We start from the raw sequence: 16327 nt of genomic DNA, 5'->3' as shown, positions 1-16327 counted from the left end.
CTTAATCACCTATAATTAATTAGACAATTCATTCCCCTATTTATTCATACCTTCTTAGACCTTCCTTTGGGGTTTCATGTAAGTATTTTTTTCATATCTTCTTATACCTTTTTGGGGGGTTTCATGTGATTTTTTTGTTCTTCTCTTTCATCTTCTTCCTTTTATTTTATCCATCCTTGATAGCATCATTTTAAACAGGATAATTACTATGAAGCTTTTTGATATGAAGAACAGAAGAGGAAAGCCAGGAGTTGATTGTATCCATTCTTGATTTTATTTTTAACGTATGTATATATGTTACCATCCTTTGAAAAGGATTACTATGAAGCTTTTGATATAAGCCAAGAGTTTTTTATTATTATTATTTTATCAATATCAATGTTATTTAATTTTTTAAAGATTTTATTTTAGTTTTAGGAAGTTAAAGTTCTAATTCTATTCGATACGTCTCTCTCCCTAAATCTAAATTTGTATAGTATAATATTAAAGTTAAGTATACACAATGTAATATTAAAGTGATGTGATATCTCTCTATGTTTATTAAATTTAATTATGTTTTTTGTTTGAATTTTTTAAATATTTACTATTGTAATAAATTGTCAATGAAAAAGTGTAGAGAAAACTGAACATTTACATCAATATATATACTTCGGTGATGTGGCGCTCTCTAAGGCCACAATTCTTTTTACAATAGTAAATATTTTAAAAAATTCAAATAAAGATAACATGATATTTAAATTTGTAACTGGTAATGTCTCAAAAACAAAAGATGGCTTGTGGTTAGTATGATTTTGATGTTAGATGAGGTTAAGGCTTAATTTGGACATGGTATGAAAATATGGATGATGATTTTATAGCTATGAAAGTAGTTGTGTCGTGTTTTTAAAAAAAAACTCAAACACATATATACACACATGTGTTTATTCTTTTATTTTATTTATTTGTGTTTTTCTCCTTTATTTGTTTTTAAAGTTTCACCTTCATGACTCATAAGTCATACCTATTAAACTTCCACTTTCAATAATATAATTTATCATTTTGTCTTATATAAATTCACCATTTTTTGTTTCATAAGATATATTTCTACTCAAAGATATTACTTTTATTTTTTGTTCCTTATATTATTATTATTATTATTATAGTATCAAAATTTTGTGCATTGAATTTGTATTTTTATTTTCATCATCTTTTTTATTATATGATTAAGACCCTAAGAAAGATATGTATTCTCTTCATGTAACTGTTTTAGTTTGACTTCTTATGATTTTTTAATTATCATAAGTCTATATTTTTATTTAGATGCAATACAACAATGTCGGGAATATAGTAACTACTGATGAAGGCTCAAACAATACTATTAATGATTTACAAGAAATATATATATTAAATATTGAAATACATTCTTTTAATTGTATAAAGAATTATTTATATTTTCTTTAAAGATTCCTCCATTTTATCTACATAAATTCATAATTTATTGTTTGATGAGACCCCTACTCAAGATTATCCTTTTTATTTCATATTTGAAGTTATATTTTTCTTATATTACTATTATATATAAATAATTTTGGTTAATAAACACATTATTAAAGGAAAAATCTTCTAAAGAGCAAAGACTCGTAAATAATTCAAAATTGTAAAATTCATAATTTATTGTTTCATAAGACCCTACTCAAGAATATACTTTTTATTTCATATTTGAAATTATATTTTTCTTATATTACTATTATATATAAATAATTTTGGTTATTAAGGAAAAATCTTCCGAAGAACAAAGACCCATAAATAATTTAAAATTGTAAAAATCATAAAATTTGAGTAGGAATAATAAATTGAACTAAGACTCTTTAGTATAATTTTTCAGCACTCAATATTTCAAAATATATATATTTTATATTAATAAGGTATTTCATTATCGCGCAAAGCGCGATCAAATTCACTAGTGCTAAAATAAGCACTGAATTCACCTGGCATGTGAACACAGTAACAGGAGAAACTGCAAAAGACTAAATTAAACACAAAATTTCATTATTTTCAATCCATTGGCAAAGCACTAATAATAACTATGAAATTCATCCATGGGATTGTTAATTTTACAGAATAATTGGTAGGCAGGCTACTAATCCATAATCATGTGAGCAAGAAACCAGAACAATGATTGAAGTTCTGAGTTTCAAAAGTTATTTCATGTTTTTTTTGTCACCCTGATCCCAAGAAGACATATTTCCTCTTTCAGGGTAACGGATGTAACTACTCACTATGCTAATGCCAATCATATCCTTGTTCATTTTACGTTAAGGTCGCAATCATCTTGTACAGCAACTTCAGAGAAGAGGGACTTGAATGCACCTAGGGAGAATTCAGACAGATTCAAGGCAGCATTGGCAATGGATTTGTCTTCCTCAAGTATTTCTATTTTGTCCGATTTTCCCTGTATGAATGATGCATGGAAAATGCTACACTTAGTACAGATGAGAAAATTAAGCAAGATAAAGTAGAGAGAGTGCTAAAACATGTGAACAGTGGACATAGTGATATGATGATTAAACATCGGCAAGCCAACTTCTCTGTACATCTTGGAAGAGGGTAGACAGGAACTTAAATGTATATCAATTATATCGTTTTTGTAAGTATCTGCCTAAGCATACCACACGATCCTACACAAATTTGGAGAAGACTTCAGTTGCTGTAACTGGAAAAGTATATTTTGGCTACAGTATCACAGCTGGAGAGAGTGTGTTTCTGCTGTAATCATATGGAATGTCTGCGCCATAAACTTGCAATGGACTCAGTAACAGGTACATTAATTTTGTGGGTTTGACTAATCAACTAAAGCAAGTATGAGATGCAAGCATACATATCATCGGAGTTGTAGGATCCAGCCCCATAGATAGAAATAAATCCGACATGGCAATAAAGGTATCCGATGAATTTCAAGTAGTGGTTCAGTAGTTTGATGAGGATGAAAACTTGAAGAAAAGGGAAGTTTCTTAAAATGTAAGAAATTCTAAGGGGGTCTGATTTCTGTTCTAAAAAGTAATTCTCTTCTGGCACTATTTTTATTGGAGGACAAGTTTTTCCTCCTATGAGTATGGTTTTATTCACTTATTTGTATGACAATCGAGAGATAGAGAAAGATGTAGTTATCCATACAATAGCAAGACATCCAGTGTAGTCCCACAAAGTGAGGTTTGGGGAGGGTAGAGTGTACGTAGACTTTACCCCTACCTTAAGAGGTAGAGAGGTTGCTTCTAATAGACCCTCAGCTCAAGGAGTAGTTCTCCATAAGGGAAGAAAAAGAACTAAAGTGAGTGGTATTCTTGTGAGGGTGTCAAAGAAAATGTATTCCGAGTGTGTATAACCTAGTGGGTTTCCTCTTTTGGGTGGGTGAGTCTCTCGAAGACTTTGAAATTACCAGAGCAAAATTGTTTTGCTCCTTTTGGGTTGTGGCTTTTCCCTCAAGTTAAAGAAGAGTTTTCCACGTAAAAATATCATTATCCTTCCTTACTTTCATCCTGCTTTTACTATGGTTATCATCCCAGTGTTAATCCTTGAGTTTTAGCTAGTATAGGAACATGAGCAGGGGTTTTCATAGGCACTGGCATACGATCAGTACTATTTACATGCAACAAGAATAAAGTATGTGCATGCCTTTGCCATTTGCAGTGTTGTAATGGATGGAAGACGACGAGACCCTTGTATACCTAACCATCGATGAGGTTGCAATGGATTGGAAGGTGTGAGACCCCTGTTTTGGTTGAGATGTTTTCTCAACAGGTGAGTTGGGCCAAGGGTTTTTTCATAATGTAGATCTTTGTGAGGAAAAAAAAAAAGAATGCAGGAGTGAGTGGTACTTCTGATAACCAAGAAATCCCCGAAGGCCCACCCTTCTCCACTTAAGTATCAAGTTTTTGTATGTGACTGGATTTGAACCCATGATGGAGCATAGCATATTAAGTATATGTGCTCTTGCCACTAGAACTGCCTTGACGGCAAGGGTGAGCGGTATTACAGTAAACCCTATATTACTAATCCCTGAGGGCAAGGGTGAGCGGTATTACAGTAATCCTTGTATTACTAATGAACCAAACACTTGATAAAATAAACCTTGCATTACTAATTCCTACACTACTAATCCCTGCATTACTAATCCCTGCGTTATTAATTTTTGAACCAAACGACCCCTAAGGGTATTAAAAGAAATGAATGTATTCTGAGTGTGTATAATACAGTGGATTTTGAGTTTTCAGTTTTGAGTAGGGGAGTCATGAGGATTTTATGACGCTGAAAACTAGAACCTCCAAACTACTCTGTTATACTGATATTATTTTGCTCTCTTCGAGCTGTGGTTTTCCCCATAAAAATCTTGTTATTCGTTAATTTTTACCATGGTTACTATCATCCCAGTGGGTAGTACAGGAAAATTAATAAAACTATCTATATCACCTCATCGTGTGATCTTCTGATGTAACCTGCAATCACAACTTCCATTTTGCCAGGCTGGATCTGTTCATCACTTGAATCAACTATACAAGCTTGCTGAAATGGAGTAGAAAACGAGTATGGTCATCTTTAAACTAGGAAAACATATAAGAACGAGAAATTTAAAATAGCAGCAGATAAAAGATCAAAGAGATGATAAAGCTAATGTATGTCAAGTAGGAATTAGGGACTATGCAATTAGACAAATTGTAACTACATGCAACATCATGCATGAAGCAATTAAAATGCCTCGAGAAGATTACTGACGAACTTTTTCTTCTGCTAAAGAAAACCAGTAAACGTTTTTCATTGCTTAAAACATACGCACTTCCAAAAACTGTGCTACACTATTTGATGCTTAGTAGACAGCATGTCAAACTATAGATAGCAGTTGTCCACTACAAACACATTGAGTAATGCTCCAATAAACACTTTATAACAGTCACAATAAGTGTACGGTTAACTGAAAACAAATAAGCAACCATAATACCGAGAGTTCCCTGACCATCCAACAGTGTCAAGTGAAGCAGCATTGGGTTAGTTTACTCACCATCTTCCTCTTAGAACTGCAGCAGCCATGTCCCCAACCAACGCCAAGAACAATCTTTATGAACTTGTATGCCTCAGGTTTTGCCCAGCCAAAATAAACTCCAAACACTTGATCAGGTAGAGTAGACGGCCCATCATCTGGATATGATCTTTAGTCAGAATTCTGAGAGTCTAATAACACAAATAAGAAGGAATCAGGGAGGGAGGATGTGGGGCTTGTCCAAGACCTGCAAAATCATGGAGGAGGCCATTTTTGTACAGACCCCTGAAATGAACAGGTTCAACCAGCAATGCATTATCAACCCCTGCAATCATTAAGTAATGAAAGTTGCATCATGCTAGAAGGACATGCAGGACCAGAGCATAAAGAAGGTATACTGGAAAGAAACATACAGTCTTCAAATGGTGGGAGACCCCATACTTCCGGCTTTAAATCTAGGAGTGAACGAAGCACAGAATCAGCTATTGTATATTGATCAAATTCAGAATGGAAAGATGGCACAGCTACCACCTTCATTCCAGCAGCCTTGCCTGCCTTGACCCCGATACTGTCAAAATTATTGGGTGAGGAACTACTGTCATATCAATTTCGGTTAATAAAAAATGTTCAACAGTTGTGCATTAACTGCACAAACGTGTTCTCAATATGTAGAATCATGAATGATCAGTTCACTGAAGAGAAAACGAAAAAAACAAGGAGCAAGTCAATTTAAAGAAAAACAGGATTACTTTGATTTCTGAGAAAGTATCTGAAGCACTTCACATGCATTAATATGTGCCACAAGCACAGCACAAATATTGTCAGCTTTGACTAGAGTTATCAGTTAAGATGGTAGACACTCGCATCTCATGTGAATCATGTTTAAGCTGTTCTTATTAGCAAAAATGATATGCTAGACTAGATCACCAGCCTTTGATACCCAAGCAGCATTAAAATTAGTAGCATTACACACTGCAGAAATTAAGACTTCCATGTGTAGGTACATCATCAATGAGTTATTTCAGTCTTGTCCAGGAAAGATCAAAACCAAGAGGCATCTTATGGTTAAAGCCTCATGTCCTAAGATAGGCATAAGGCTCATACTCACCCCATTTTGTGATTAATGTTTCTATTGGAGGTAAAGTAACTTAACATGCTCCATGCACCGGGTATGTGAACTTCAAGAACCAAATTTTTGCACACTTATCTCAAATTCACTTCTCAGTCCCACAAACATTGTTAGATGAAATTACATACTCATGATATCATCATATCAACATATGTTAAGAGTCAAAATCAGCTTCTACAGTGTGTTCAGCTAGTCAAGTTACCTATTAGTAGGGACAAAAAAAGAGAAAAGAAAGAGGTATGGCAAACTTTTTGAGGTACATGTTAATCTGGTAAGAGTTTACATTAAGAGTTTAAGCAGTAAACTAATGCTAGACAGCTAGGTATGCTGATCGCTTGTGACGATGTAAGTTTGATCTTTGAGAATAGAAACACAGTCACTTACATGAAAGGTGGATGATTTCAACCACTCACTAGCACACAATATAGGCATGCAAAGAACTGCCCAACTTAAACAAGCTAACTAGAAATGAGAAAGAAAAGGCTACTTACACAGAATCCTCTATCACTAGGCACTGAGCTGCATCTGCACCCATTTGTTTTGCAGCTTCAAGAAATCTAAAATCAATTCAAGAATTCACAGGAAATCAGAAGAAAATATATTATCGCACAGGTGACACCAATTATCAACCAATGGAAAAGAAGTTCAGTATGTCAGTGATATACACAAATTTTGCAAGTGATTTTAGACTAACAGTAGCTTCTGAACAATGAACATGTATAGCACAAAATTGTTATTGGGTCTACAAGACTTATTTTAGACATAATAGGAAAAGAGGAGATTAATTGAAGACGCTTTAAAGGAATTAGCTATAGGGTTCTTGAATTGAAATACTTTTTCTTACATATTTAGTCTTTTTAGTCAACCATGAATATCTAAATAGCAAAGATCAAATGATAGATTTTGGTAACTTTATGAGCTTCTGAAAGAATAGTATCATGAGCAGTTTGTACATGCTATCGTAATTAAGCACCTTCTTGGTTCTCCCGCTATCAATGAAATATTCTCAGATTTTCTTCAAGAAAAATGTGATAACACAAACTTCGAGAGGAATAGAGGATAAAGGAGTATGTCATATCTTATGCATAGCAGTAACCAGAACTATTCAGAGAATCACCCACAGTAGAAAGCTTAATTAACTTACATGTCTGGAGAAGGCTTCCCTGATTTAACCTGATCACTTCCAAGAATTACGGAAAAACATTCTTTCCAACCTAGTTCAATGAAGAAAAACGATTATGTTAGCTTAAAATATACACCTTCACAAGGAAATAACTGAAAGAAAGTTGATGTGCTGACCATGATTGGAAGTTCATAAAGGTGATCTCATTTAGAAAGAGAAGGAAACATTTTTTTTAACAACAAGATGATTTAATAAAAATACTTTGCAGGTTTTAACAAAAAGAATTTTCTCTGTCCTAAGGAACTGTCTTATGGACTATTTACTTCGAAAATAACAACACTAATTGATGAAACAAGAAAATAAAAAGATAATGAAGATAAACTAAGTTTTACATTAATTTCTTAATGAGTTATAGCACAACCTTCTTGGAGAGAGACTTTCCCATCTATGTTTTTCCTTTTGGAATTTGAAGCAAGGGCAAAGGGAACTCCATGCTTATGGAGATGTCTTATAAGGCGATTAGCACCAGGAAGTGCTTTCGCTTGCAACCACCTGCAACGAAACAGGAAAAAAATTATACGTGACCACTCTGTTGCACATTGCTTAATCATTGAATATCTTAAATCAGTGCAGGGAAACTGATACTAGCTAATCTATCACACCCTCAACACAATGTACGATGATGTGCAAAACTATTGACAAATGGAGGCGACTAGTGCATAGTGTTTTACTAGATTCTGTTAGTTGTACAGAGCAGAACATTAATATTGTGAGGCTAGGCAAATTATTAAATATGTCATGACAACAAGTATTTCATTCTCATCATGTCATCAACTAGAATCGGAGACATTATCGCAGAACATTCCAGCTCGAAGACATTAAGGATACAACTTTATAACACAGTGTAGGAAAACGGGAAGATGCATGTGGCTCTTGAAGCAAGACGGAGAAGACTTCTATCAAACATGTAAGAGCAATAGGAAAATGTAAGGATCAATAACCATGTTGCTTATCCATATGAAGTAAAATGAAATGCACAAATATGATGATTTTGTAAGAAGATGACATCAAACAACATAGGCGGATCCAGGATTTGAACTTAATGGCTTTGAGTTCTGAACTCTACCTTAACCTATTAATTTATTGTGTTCGGAGTCTATGTTTTATATTATTTTAGTGGATTTTTTAACACATATATTGGGTTTGAACCATGGACGCAGAGACAAATCAAAGATTTGAAGTTTATGGATTCCTATAGGCTATAGTGATCTCAAGTTAATATACAATGATAATTGGGTTCACATTCAAATATTTAGTGGATTGATACATATACCGGGTTTGAGCAAAAGCCACTAAGTTCACATGATTCATAACTAATGCGCTAGGTCTGCCACTGTCAAGTGTCAACCAATTATGCTTTTATAGTAGTTTACAAGTGAATATCCATATAAGAATATATCCAAAATAAAAAGAAACAGCTAACATATTGAGAGACATGGTTCAAAAAACACTTACAAGTCATGATAAAAGGGCATGACTACTAGGTCGGGCGTGATAGGGAGGTCGTAATCACTGACAATGCCAATAGCGAACTCTTTCTGGGCCATGCCCAATCTTTTCTTTTCCTTCTCCTTATCTGGCACCTTCCCATATCCAGCCAGAAACTCCTTCAGAATTTCCTTTGTCAAGTGCTCTAAAACATACACATCAAAGATTTAGTATCAGTGTGCTCATAGTGAGGTGCATATGTTGCTGGTAGGAGGTGACAACTGACAAGTATCACGGTAATTAGTCAAGGTCATTGACATCAGATATTGACCCACCTGGTGAACTGCCTAGGTATAAGTCCTAAGCGCAAGCTGACTCAGAAACCATGGTTTTTAAAAAAAACAGGGACTATATCCCTACATTGTCAGAGTCAAAAACACCATTCAGTTGAACTCATAGTAAAAAAAACACAGAAATGCTACAAACCCAGAAAAAAATAAAACTAAAAAAAAGACAAAGGGAGTGGAAAAAGAGGACCTGTGCTCAAAAGGGTACCATCCAAATCAAAAATGACAGTTGAAATTTGAGTATTTCCATGTTCTTCTGGATCCCCCATTGTTGTGTGTCAGAGAAGTTTTAGGCTTTCCTGTGAAATCTGACGAATGAGCAGAAAACACATAGAACATGAAGGATTTTAAAGAAATATTTTAACGAAAGGATCAAATTCCAATTTGCAATTGGGCAAAGGTGCTTACACAGTGTGGAGAGTCTTTTTCCCGCCTTCCAAAAGTAATTATTCGGTATTCCAAATATTATTGTTCCACTACGTATAATCCTAAATTCCAATATCCTCTTCTTTCTTTTTGAGTGATGTTCCAATCAACGGGCACTTGCATTATTTAATTTGTCCACTATTCTGAATTTTGGATTTTCAATATGAGGGTTTGGAAAAACAAAATGTTGTACTATCTGAAATTTTGAACCACCTCAATCCCTAAGCCAATTATCATTTTGTGTTTAGGAGATAGAATCTCAAGTCCGGAGTCAAAAGGAGTACAATTTTTTTTGAAAATTCCAAAAAATAATTTTGTTCACTGAGACCTAAGTAACATATTTAAATTAACTTATTTTTAGATGCTTTCAACTTTTAAACACTTTTTTATTTAAAGGTTATAAGATAGTTTTAATCACCCACTTTTAGGCTTTTTTTTTTTTTTAAAAAAAAGTCAAAAATAGGATAATATCTACTTGTCAATTTATAACATACTCCCTACGTTTCACAAAAAGTGACCTGGTTTGACTTGTCACAAAATTTTAGAAAATAAAGAAGATTTTTGAATCTTGTGGTCCTAAATTAAAGTTATGTCAAATGTACTAAATTGCCCTTCAATCTTGTGGTTTTAAACATGCCACGTGAAAAGCTAAAATAAAAATGTTACCAAAAAGGAAAAGAGGTCATTCTTATTGAAACGGAGGGAGTAACTTTTTAATATTGTCATTCTAACTGGCGACACCTTGAAATGCCATATTCGTCTTGATGCTCTGTAACATTATTATTGGTGGAGTAAAATACTAGGAATTTTTTAAGAAGTTAATTTGATTAAAACACTTGTAACGATAGCTATACGGATATGAGTTTCCTTTTCAAGTTATTAAAGATGTTCAAAATGAAACAAGTGGTTATAAAGAAATTTATTTTGAAGAGTGAAATTTCTCCGAGATGACAAATTGTTGCTTATCAAATGCCAAGGGACAATTTTAAAATTTGCACTGTGCCAACAGTGGCGAGAGCTGGATGCATATGCATGTCATCAAGTTATAATAGATTGACAATGACAAGTCTGTATACTAGTGAATATTTTATTTGAAAAGTATAAGACGGCAGACTAAGGGGAGGCACAATTAGAAGTGGATTTTAAGCTAGCGTTTGGCCATAGATTTCCAAATATATATGGCAAATATTATTTGGGTGAAGATTTGGGTGAAATTTCACCATGTGTTTGGCCATAGTATTTGGGAAATATATTTCAATTTTTTAAGAAATATGACTTATGCCCATAAGTTTTTAAAACTATCAAAACTAACCATAAATTTGTATTACATAGCAAAATAGAAATGTCACGTAACAAGATTCATGACTTCCGCAACAAATCAAAAAGCATCATTACAGTAAATAGTCGCATCGTTAAAAAAGACTAGTACAAATACTAGAAAAAACTATAAAGTGTTTTTGTAAAAGATAAAAGTTTGGTGTTAAATTTGAATTTTTAAAACTTTCCAAATAATGAGATTTGGCCCAAATACTAGAAAAAACTAGTATTTGGGAATTTGGGTTATTTGCCAAAAAAATTTGCCAAATAATGAGAAAGTGTATGGACTAACAATATTTGCCAAATTTTTTCCCAAGTTTTACTTGGGAAATCTATGGCCAAACGGGCCCTAAATATAAGCTAGCACAGGCAAACTTCCCTTTTTTTTTCCAAGCATGGGCAGCTGTAACCATGCTATTTGGTCAAATATAAACAACACCTGATGGCAGTTCCAAGAAACAGATGATAGAAAAGATACTCAACATGAATACGTAAACGTCCACTCTATTTAAGTAAGCAGAGTTCAGACAAAATAACTTATCCTTCTTGAATCAACTACTTTTGGCCACATGCAAGGAGATAAGAAAGTCAAATATAACCAATCAACCTCCATCAAGATGTAGAGAAAAAAGAAACGTGCAACAATCTTCCCCCAAGAAAAACCAAACAGCACAACTCCTTGGGAAAAGTCATTAGTTATCAACAATCTACCCCCACTAAATTTGTCAAGGCATTTTTGTCATTGCTTTGGCTCAATAAGCAAGAATAACTGGCACTAATTCTAATTCTTCATATCCTTTATTTTGGGGTAAAAGACTACTCATGCAGAGAGAATAAATACTATTGGGGTAAAAGATACCAATAATATGCACCAACATAGAGTAGCAAATATGCTCAGCTTCAAACTAAATGAAAAAGGAGAGAATAATGGAAATTAAGTGACATTGAGATAATAAGGGTGAGAGGACAAGCAAATAGCTGATATCCTCCATTTGGCTGCGGCAGTCATCTGAAAAATAAAACCACCTATAGACCAGCAATTATCTAAAGACTGAAACAACTCACTATACGGAGAGAGGAAATAGCACAGGGATACAAATTACACACTGAGTTGCAGACAACCAATTAACATGTGAAGAATCTGACACGACAGACCCATAATAGAAGTATCTACTAAGACTCAACAAACAAACACCCCCCTTGGCGTATCCTTGTCCTCACACCTCCAAATACACATAGTAGTTCTAACCATTAGGCCCACTCACTGCAAGAACACAAAAAAGAATATTATGATTTGGAATGACTACGTAATTGAATTACTACCAGTCTAGAAAAATCTAAAATCGACTCAAAAGGAAGGAGACTGGATATAAAGAATCTACCTCTGCATCTTCACCTCCACCAGCTTTGTTTGTGGCATCTCCCTTTTGGGCATCTTCTGTGAAAGGGCAACAAAATTTTAACACGCAAAATTAGTAAGCTTTCCCCTCAGATTCAGTAAATTAGGCAATATATTCATCTAGCTCAACCCCCAATACTGCTATTAATATCACGTTTTTATGCCTTGTCAAACTATCTTGCGCTGCATTTATCATATATTTCTAAACGAAATAATTACTCACTGGGGAATAGCATTTTGATTGAAGGGCACATGTAAACTAACTGAAAAAATTGTACAAGTACACTGTCAAAATACAAGCAGATACCCAAGATTTAGCTGAAGGTAACACCAATAAAACTGCATGGTTAATCCTATGTCAAGAAAAGAAACCCATGACATAAGAAAAACCCTTCAAGAACTAATACTTCCTTGCCTGACTCTTTTTTTCTCCTTCAAGGAATAAGCAATGCCACACTTCTTCTTTATCACCCTGGACTTATTTTGTGAAAATAGTGAGTTAGCACTTAGTATTACAATATCATCTTCTTAATTTTTCCTTTCTGAAAACCAAGAAATCTCGGGAAGGCAATGGCGCACATTTCAAAACTCAGTTGATAATGGGCCCTTCCTTCTATTACTCCACTTAAATACAAGGCTTCTATATGTGTCAGGGTTTGACCCACGACAACTTCCCAACTCGCATATCACACGCTATGCTCTTACCTTTAGACCAAAGCCCTTGGGGCAGTTCTCTTAATGCTATCTAAAAGGTTGCAGAACCAAATTAGTTTTTTCTGTAGACATCTCACATGTGATTAAGCTATCAAAACCACTAAAGAAACTATAGCAACTACTAGCAGAAAAGACATGCAAAGATCTCAACCAAGCCTGAGAATAGTAATTTCAAGCTAAACAGAGATAATTATAAGAAACGAATAAGTAGATAAATAAAGTGCCGTCAACCAGGGAAAATTATGAACACCAGGAAAACTCTAGATTATACAAACGCCAAGGTGTCATAGGATATGAGTCAAAGCATACCAGCATCCTCTGGAAGATCAGAAGTCCACAAGGTGAGGTTGTCCCTTAGAAGCTGCATAATCAAGGTGCTGTCTTTGTAGGAATCCTCATTCAGGCTATCCAGCTCAGATATTGCTTCATCGAAGGCCTGTTTTGCCAGATGGCATGCCCTGGAGAAAACAGATTATAATCAGCTGAGCCTAGAAACAAGTATGGACACACCGATTAAAAAAAGGTATGGACAGCTTCAAGAAGATGAATATACAAAAGACAAACCTTTCAGGTGAATTCATGATCTCATAGTAGAAAACAGAGAAATTCAAAGCCAGTCCCAAACGAATTGGATGAGTGGGTGGTAATTCCGCCTCCGCAGCAGTTGTAGCTGACTGCACAAGTTTTAGCAACAAACAATAAGTGGAAGCAGACAGACACACATATATCGCCAAACTAATAGGGAATTCAACATCTAAATGCAGCAAACAGAATTGGAGAAAAGAAAAAAGGAAAGAATTGTATTTTATTATACAATACAAGAATTGGGTTGCAGCCTACTGGTAGCTACTCTGACCCACTTCTCTTAGATGCAGGTTCTAATCCATAAAAAAGACACTCCCTCTTCTACCTTCCTTCCACTATTCACAGGCCTACCGCCACCCAAAAAAGTTTTTAAATAATGGGACACAGACTATCCTGGTCAAAGAGGACTGTGATAATACCCAAGCAAATGCTAACAAAAGGAAAAGTGAGCTCTAAGTTCTGGTGGGGTTTTAAGCACAAAATGCAAATGAAGTGTGGGATTTAAGAAAAAGTAATAGTTTCATTCTAAGACAAGCTTTTGAACAAGCAAACTCCTCTCACTTTGCAGGTCATTAGATTATGAATCAACCATTCACTGACAATCAACCTACTTTTACTGCTCAACTTTTTACTTGTGTACTTGAGAACTGCTTTGAAGAGTATATATATTAAAAACAAGTAAAGAAGCACTATTCTCAGAAACAGCGAATATTTGTTTATTTCAGATTAGAGACTATAGAAAAAGTTTAAATTAAAATTACAGTTAGAAACACTGATTCTAACCAAAAAAAGAAAGATTCAAGGGATTAATGATAGCATCTGGGACATTTTCCACTATCAAGAATAAGGGGGAGCATGGGAACTGACATGTGAGTCACTCTATTTTTGAGAAGCCAAGTCGCAAGCAAACCATATACCTGATATGCTTTCAACGAAAGCTCAGCAACCTCCTTCTTGTCATTACCAGCTTTAAATTCTGCAAGATAACGATAATAGTCCCCCTTCCTGCAGGCAGAGACAGATCAGCTTAACAACTCCAGTTTTCTGAACTTCCCAAAACAACATATATTTAGAACTCAGACCGACAACAACAGAAATCAGAACCTCACATTTTGTGGTAAAACACAGTTGATTCGCCTGCAGTGCACGACGGAATTAGATGCTGATCAATGACCACCATAATATCATTGCAAATGTTGGTGAGCTCCGACTCCACCTTTTGCAGGTACTCCTTGATTCGCTTGACATTTTGCTCATTCCCTCTAGATTCTTCCTTCTGCTCAATAGAGGACAAGATCCTCCAAGATGCTCTCCTAGAACCTACCACATTCTTATAACCAACAGAAAGAAGATTCCTTTCCTCCACAGTCAATTCAACATCCATGTTTGCGACATTCTTCATTGCTTCAACCATTTCTGTACCACAATTCACAATTCCTTAAAATCTCAACCAATTACATAAAATATGAAATCTAGTTGCATTTTCCATGCATTTAACCAAACAGATCAAAAGAAGGTAAATCTGTGTAGAACTTCCAAGCAGATAAAAAATATTTGCTAACATATTAATTCTGAATACATTTTTAAAAATCCTTAATACATCAAAAGCACCAACTGTATCATATCAACGAAAACTCAAATTCCAAGTAACCGGTAATCCATTTATGAGTAGTTCAACATTCTTCAAGCGCATCAACTCTCTCCGTACGAATCCTTAAAGGAACTGAAGTCCTACAACCTACATGAAACGATCAGAGCCTAATTGCATTTCTATTGCATTTAACCAAAGTGGATCAACAAAGTTTGTGTGCTCAACTGCTGACCTAAGTCCGTTTGCTGATATATGAAACTTCAAAAGCACCAATTGTTGCATCTCAATATAATCAACTTATGAGTAATTCGTCCTTCAATCGGATCAACCATCTCTGTACTAAAGTCCTACAACCTACATAAAATGACTAGAGTCTAACTGCATTTAACCAAAACGGATCAACAAAAGTTAATCCATGCTGACCTAAGTCCATTTACTAATATATATAAAACTTTAAAACATCGAAAGCAACAAGCGCAGCATTCCAGTAAAATTTTACGTTCTGAGCAACAAAAACATAACTAACAGTTCCATTTCCGAACCTTTTCTGAGTAATCACATGAGAGATACATCAAATTAAAGCATATACTCAAAAGAAACAGAAACAATAACAGATCTACACACAGTAAAAAGTAGAAACCCTAACCATCGTAGCGTTCGGCTTGCTCAGCGAGCTTAGCGACGTAGACGAAGTTCTCACGTTCTTTGGAAGAAGCCATTTCCGATCTCTCTCAAATTGAAATCAAAGATTTTTTGTACTGAAGACAGAGAGTTTGCTCTATTCTCTCCCTTTTTGCTTCTCTGGTTGTGTGTGAATGTGCTTTCTCGATGACGATTTTACGGCAGTAGCTACAGTGAGTGGAGTTTTATCTAACAAGGGCTTCCTTAAAAGGGAAATAGCACTTGTCATCCTTTAACTTTTGTTTTCTACTAGAATAGCCCCTAGAGAAGTTCAAATTAAATTTAACCCCTCCAAAAATTTACTTTTTACATGTGACTGTCCTGTTAATTTGTGACAAATAAAATATGTGGGAATACGTTGAAACCTTTAAAGTTCCATAAAACTTTAGGAGTCGTTTGGTAGTTGATTAGAGTTATACATGTATCTTTAATATAGAGATTGGTTATGAGTGAATTTATGTATAATTTTATGCAAGATTTTCATGTTTTATCCTGCATAAAATAATACATAGATTC

General features: G+C 34.6%; 2 protein-coding genes across 4 annotated transcripts; both read right to left on the bottom strand.

Annotated features, from left to right (window-relative positions):
* Positions 1-2215: 2215 nt before the first annotated feature.
* LOC125817763 (bifunctional riboflavin kinase/FMN phosphatase-like) lies at positions 2216-9406 on the bottom strand. 2 transcript variants are annotated; one of them, XM_049497310.1, is made up of 10 exons: positions 9289-9406; positions 8779-8956; positions 7685-7815; positions 7285-7354; positions 6632-6697; positions 5425-5606; positions 5259-5336; positions 5033-5169; positions 4447-4539; positions 2216-2431 (listed from the first exon to the last, which is right to left on the bottom strand). In XM_049497310.1, the coding sequence occupies exons 1-10, from the start codon at positions 9365-9367 to the stop codon at positions 2285-2287; spliced, it is 1161 nt and encodes a 386-aa protein (XP_049353267.1). In that variant the 5' UTR covers positions 9368-9406; the 3' UTR covers positions 2216-2284. The 2 variants fall into 2 exon arrangements, with proteins under 2 accessions (XP_049353267.1, XP_049353268.1); XM_049497311.1 differs by having other exon boundaries at positions 5425-5579.
* Positions 9407-11766: 2360 nt separating this feature from the next.
* Positions 11767-15995, bottom strand: LOC125817338 (14-3-3 protein 9). 2 transcript variants are annotated; one of them, XM_049496864.1, is made up of 7 exons: positions 15777-15995; positions 14649-14955; positions 14457-14544; positions 13519-13628; positions 13264-13412; positions 12224-12279; positions 11767-12105 (listed from the first exon to the last, which is right to left on the bottom strand). In XM_049496864.1, the coding sequence occupies exons 1-7, from the start codon at positions 15847-15849 to the stop codon at positions 12103-12105; spliced, it is 786 nt and encodes a 261-aa protein (XP_049352821.1). In that variant the 5' UTR covers positions 15850-15995; the 3' UTR covers positions 11767-12102. The 2 variants fall into 2 exon arrangements, with proteins under 2 accessions (XP_049352821.1, XP_049352822.1); XM_049496865.1 differs by having other exon boundaries at positions 12224-12276.
* Positions 15996-16327: the final 332 nt, after the last annotated feature.

Source organism: Solanum verrucosum, unplaced genomic scaffold, assembly GCF_900185275.1.
Source record: "Solanum verrucosum unplaced genomic scaffold, falcon-dt-bn FXZP01000280.1, whole genome shotgun sequence".
Classification (NCBI taxonomy): Eukaryota; Viridiplantae; Streptophyta; class Magnoliopsida; order Solanales; family Solanaceae; genus Solanum; species Solanum verrucosum.
This window is presented reverse-complemented; position numbering and strand designations above follow the sequence as displayed.

Coding starts and splice junctions, on each gene's coding strand:
- LOC125817338 (XM_049496864.1), bottom strand. CDS start 15,849: ATGGCTTCTTCCAAAGAACGTGAGAACTTCGTCTACGTCGCTAAGCTC. Junction 14,545..14,648: donor ACTGTGTTTTACCACAAAAT/GTGAGGTTCTGA, acceptor CTCTGCCTGCAG/GAAGGGGGACTATTATCGTT. Junction 13,629..14,456: donor TTTCGTTGAAAGCATATCAG/GTATATGGTTTG, acceptor AAACTTGTGCAG/TCAGCTACAACTGCTGCGGA.
- LOC125817763 (XM_049497310.1), bottom strand. CDS start 9,367: ATGGGGGATCCAGAAGAACATGGAAATACTCAAATTTCAACTGTCATT. Junction 6,698..7,284: donor GGGAAGCCTTCTCCAGACAT/GTAAGTTAATTA, acceptor AATTGATTTTAG/ATTTCTTGAAGCTGCAAAAC. Junction 2,432..4,446: donor TCAGAAGATCACACGATGAG/GTGATATAGATA, acceptor TCATTCATACAG/GGAAAATCGGACAAAATAGA.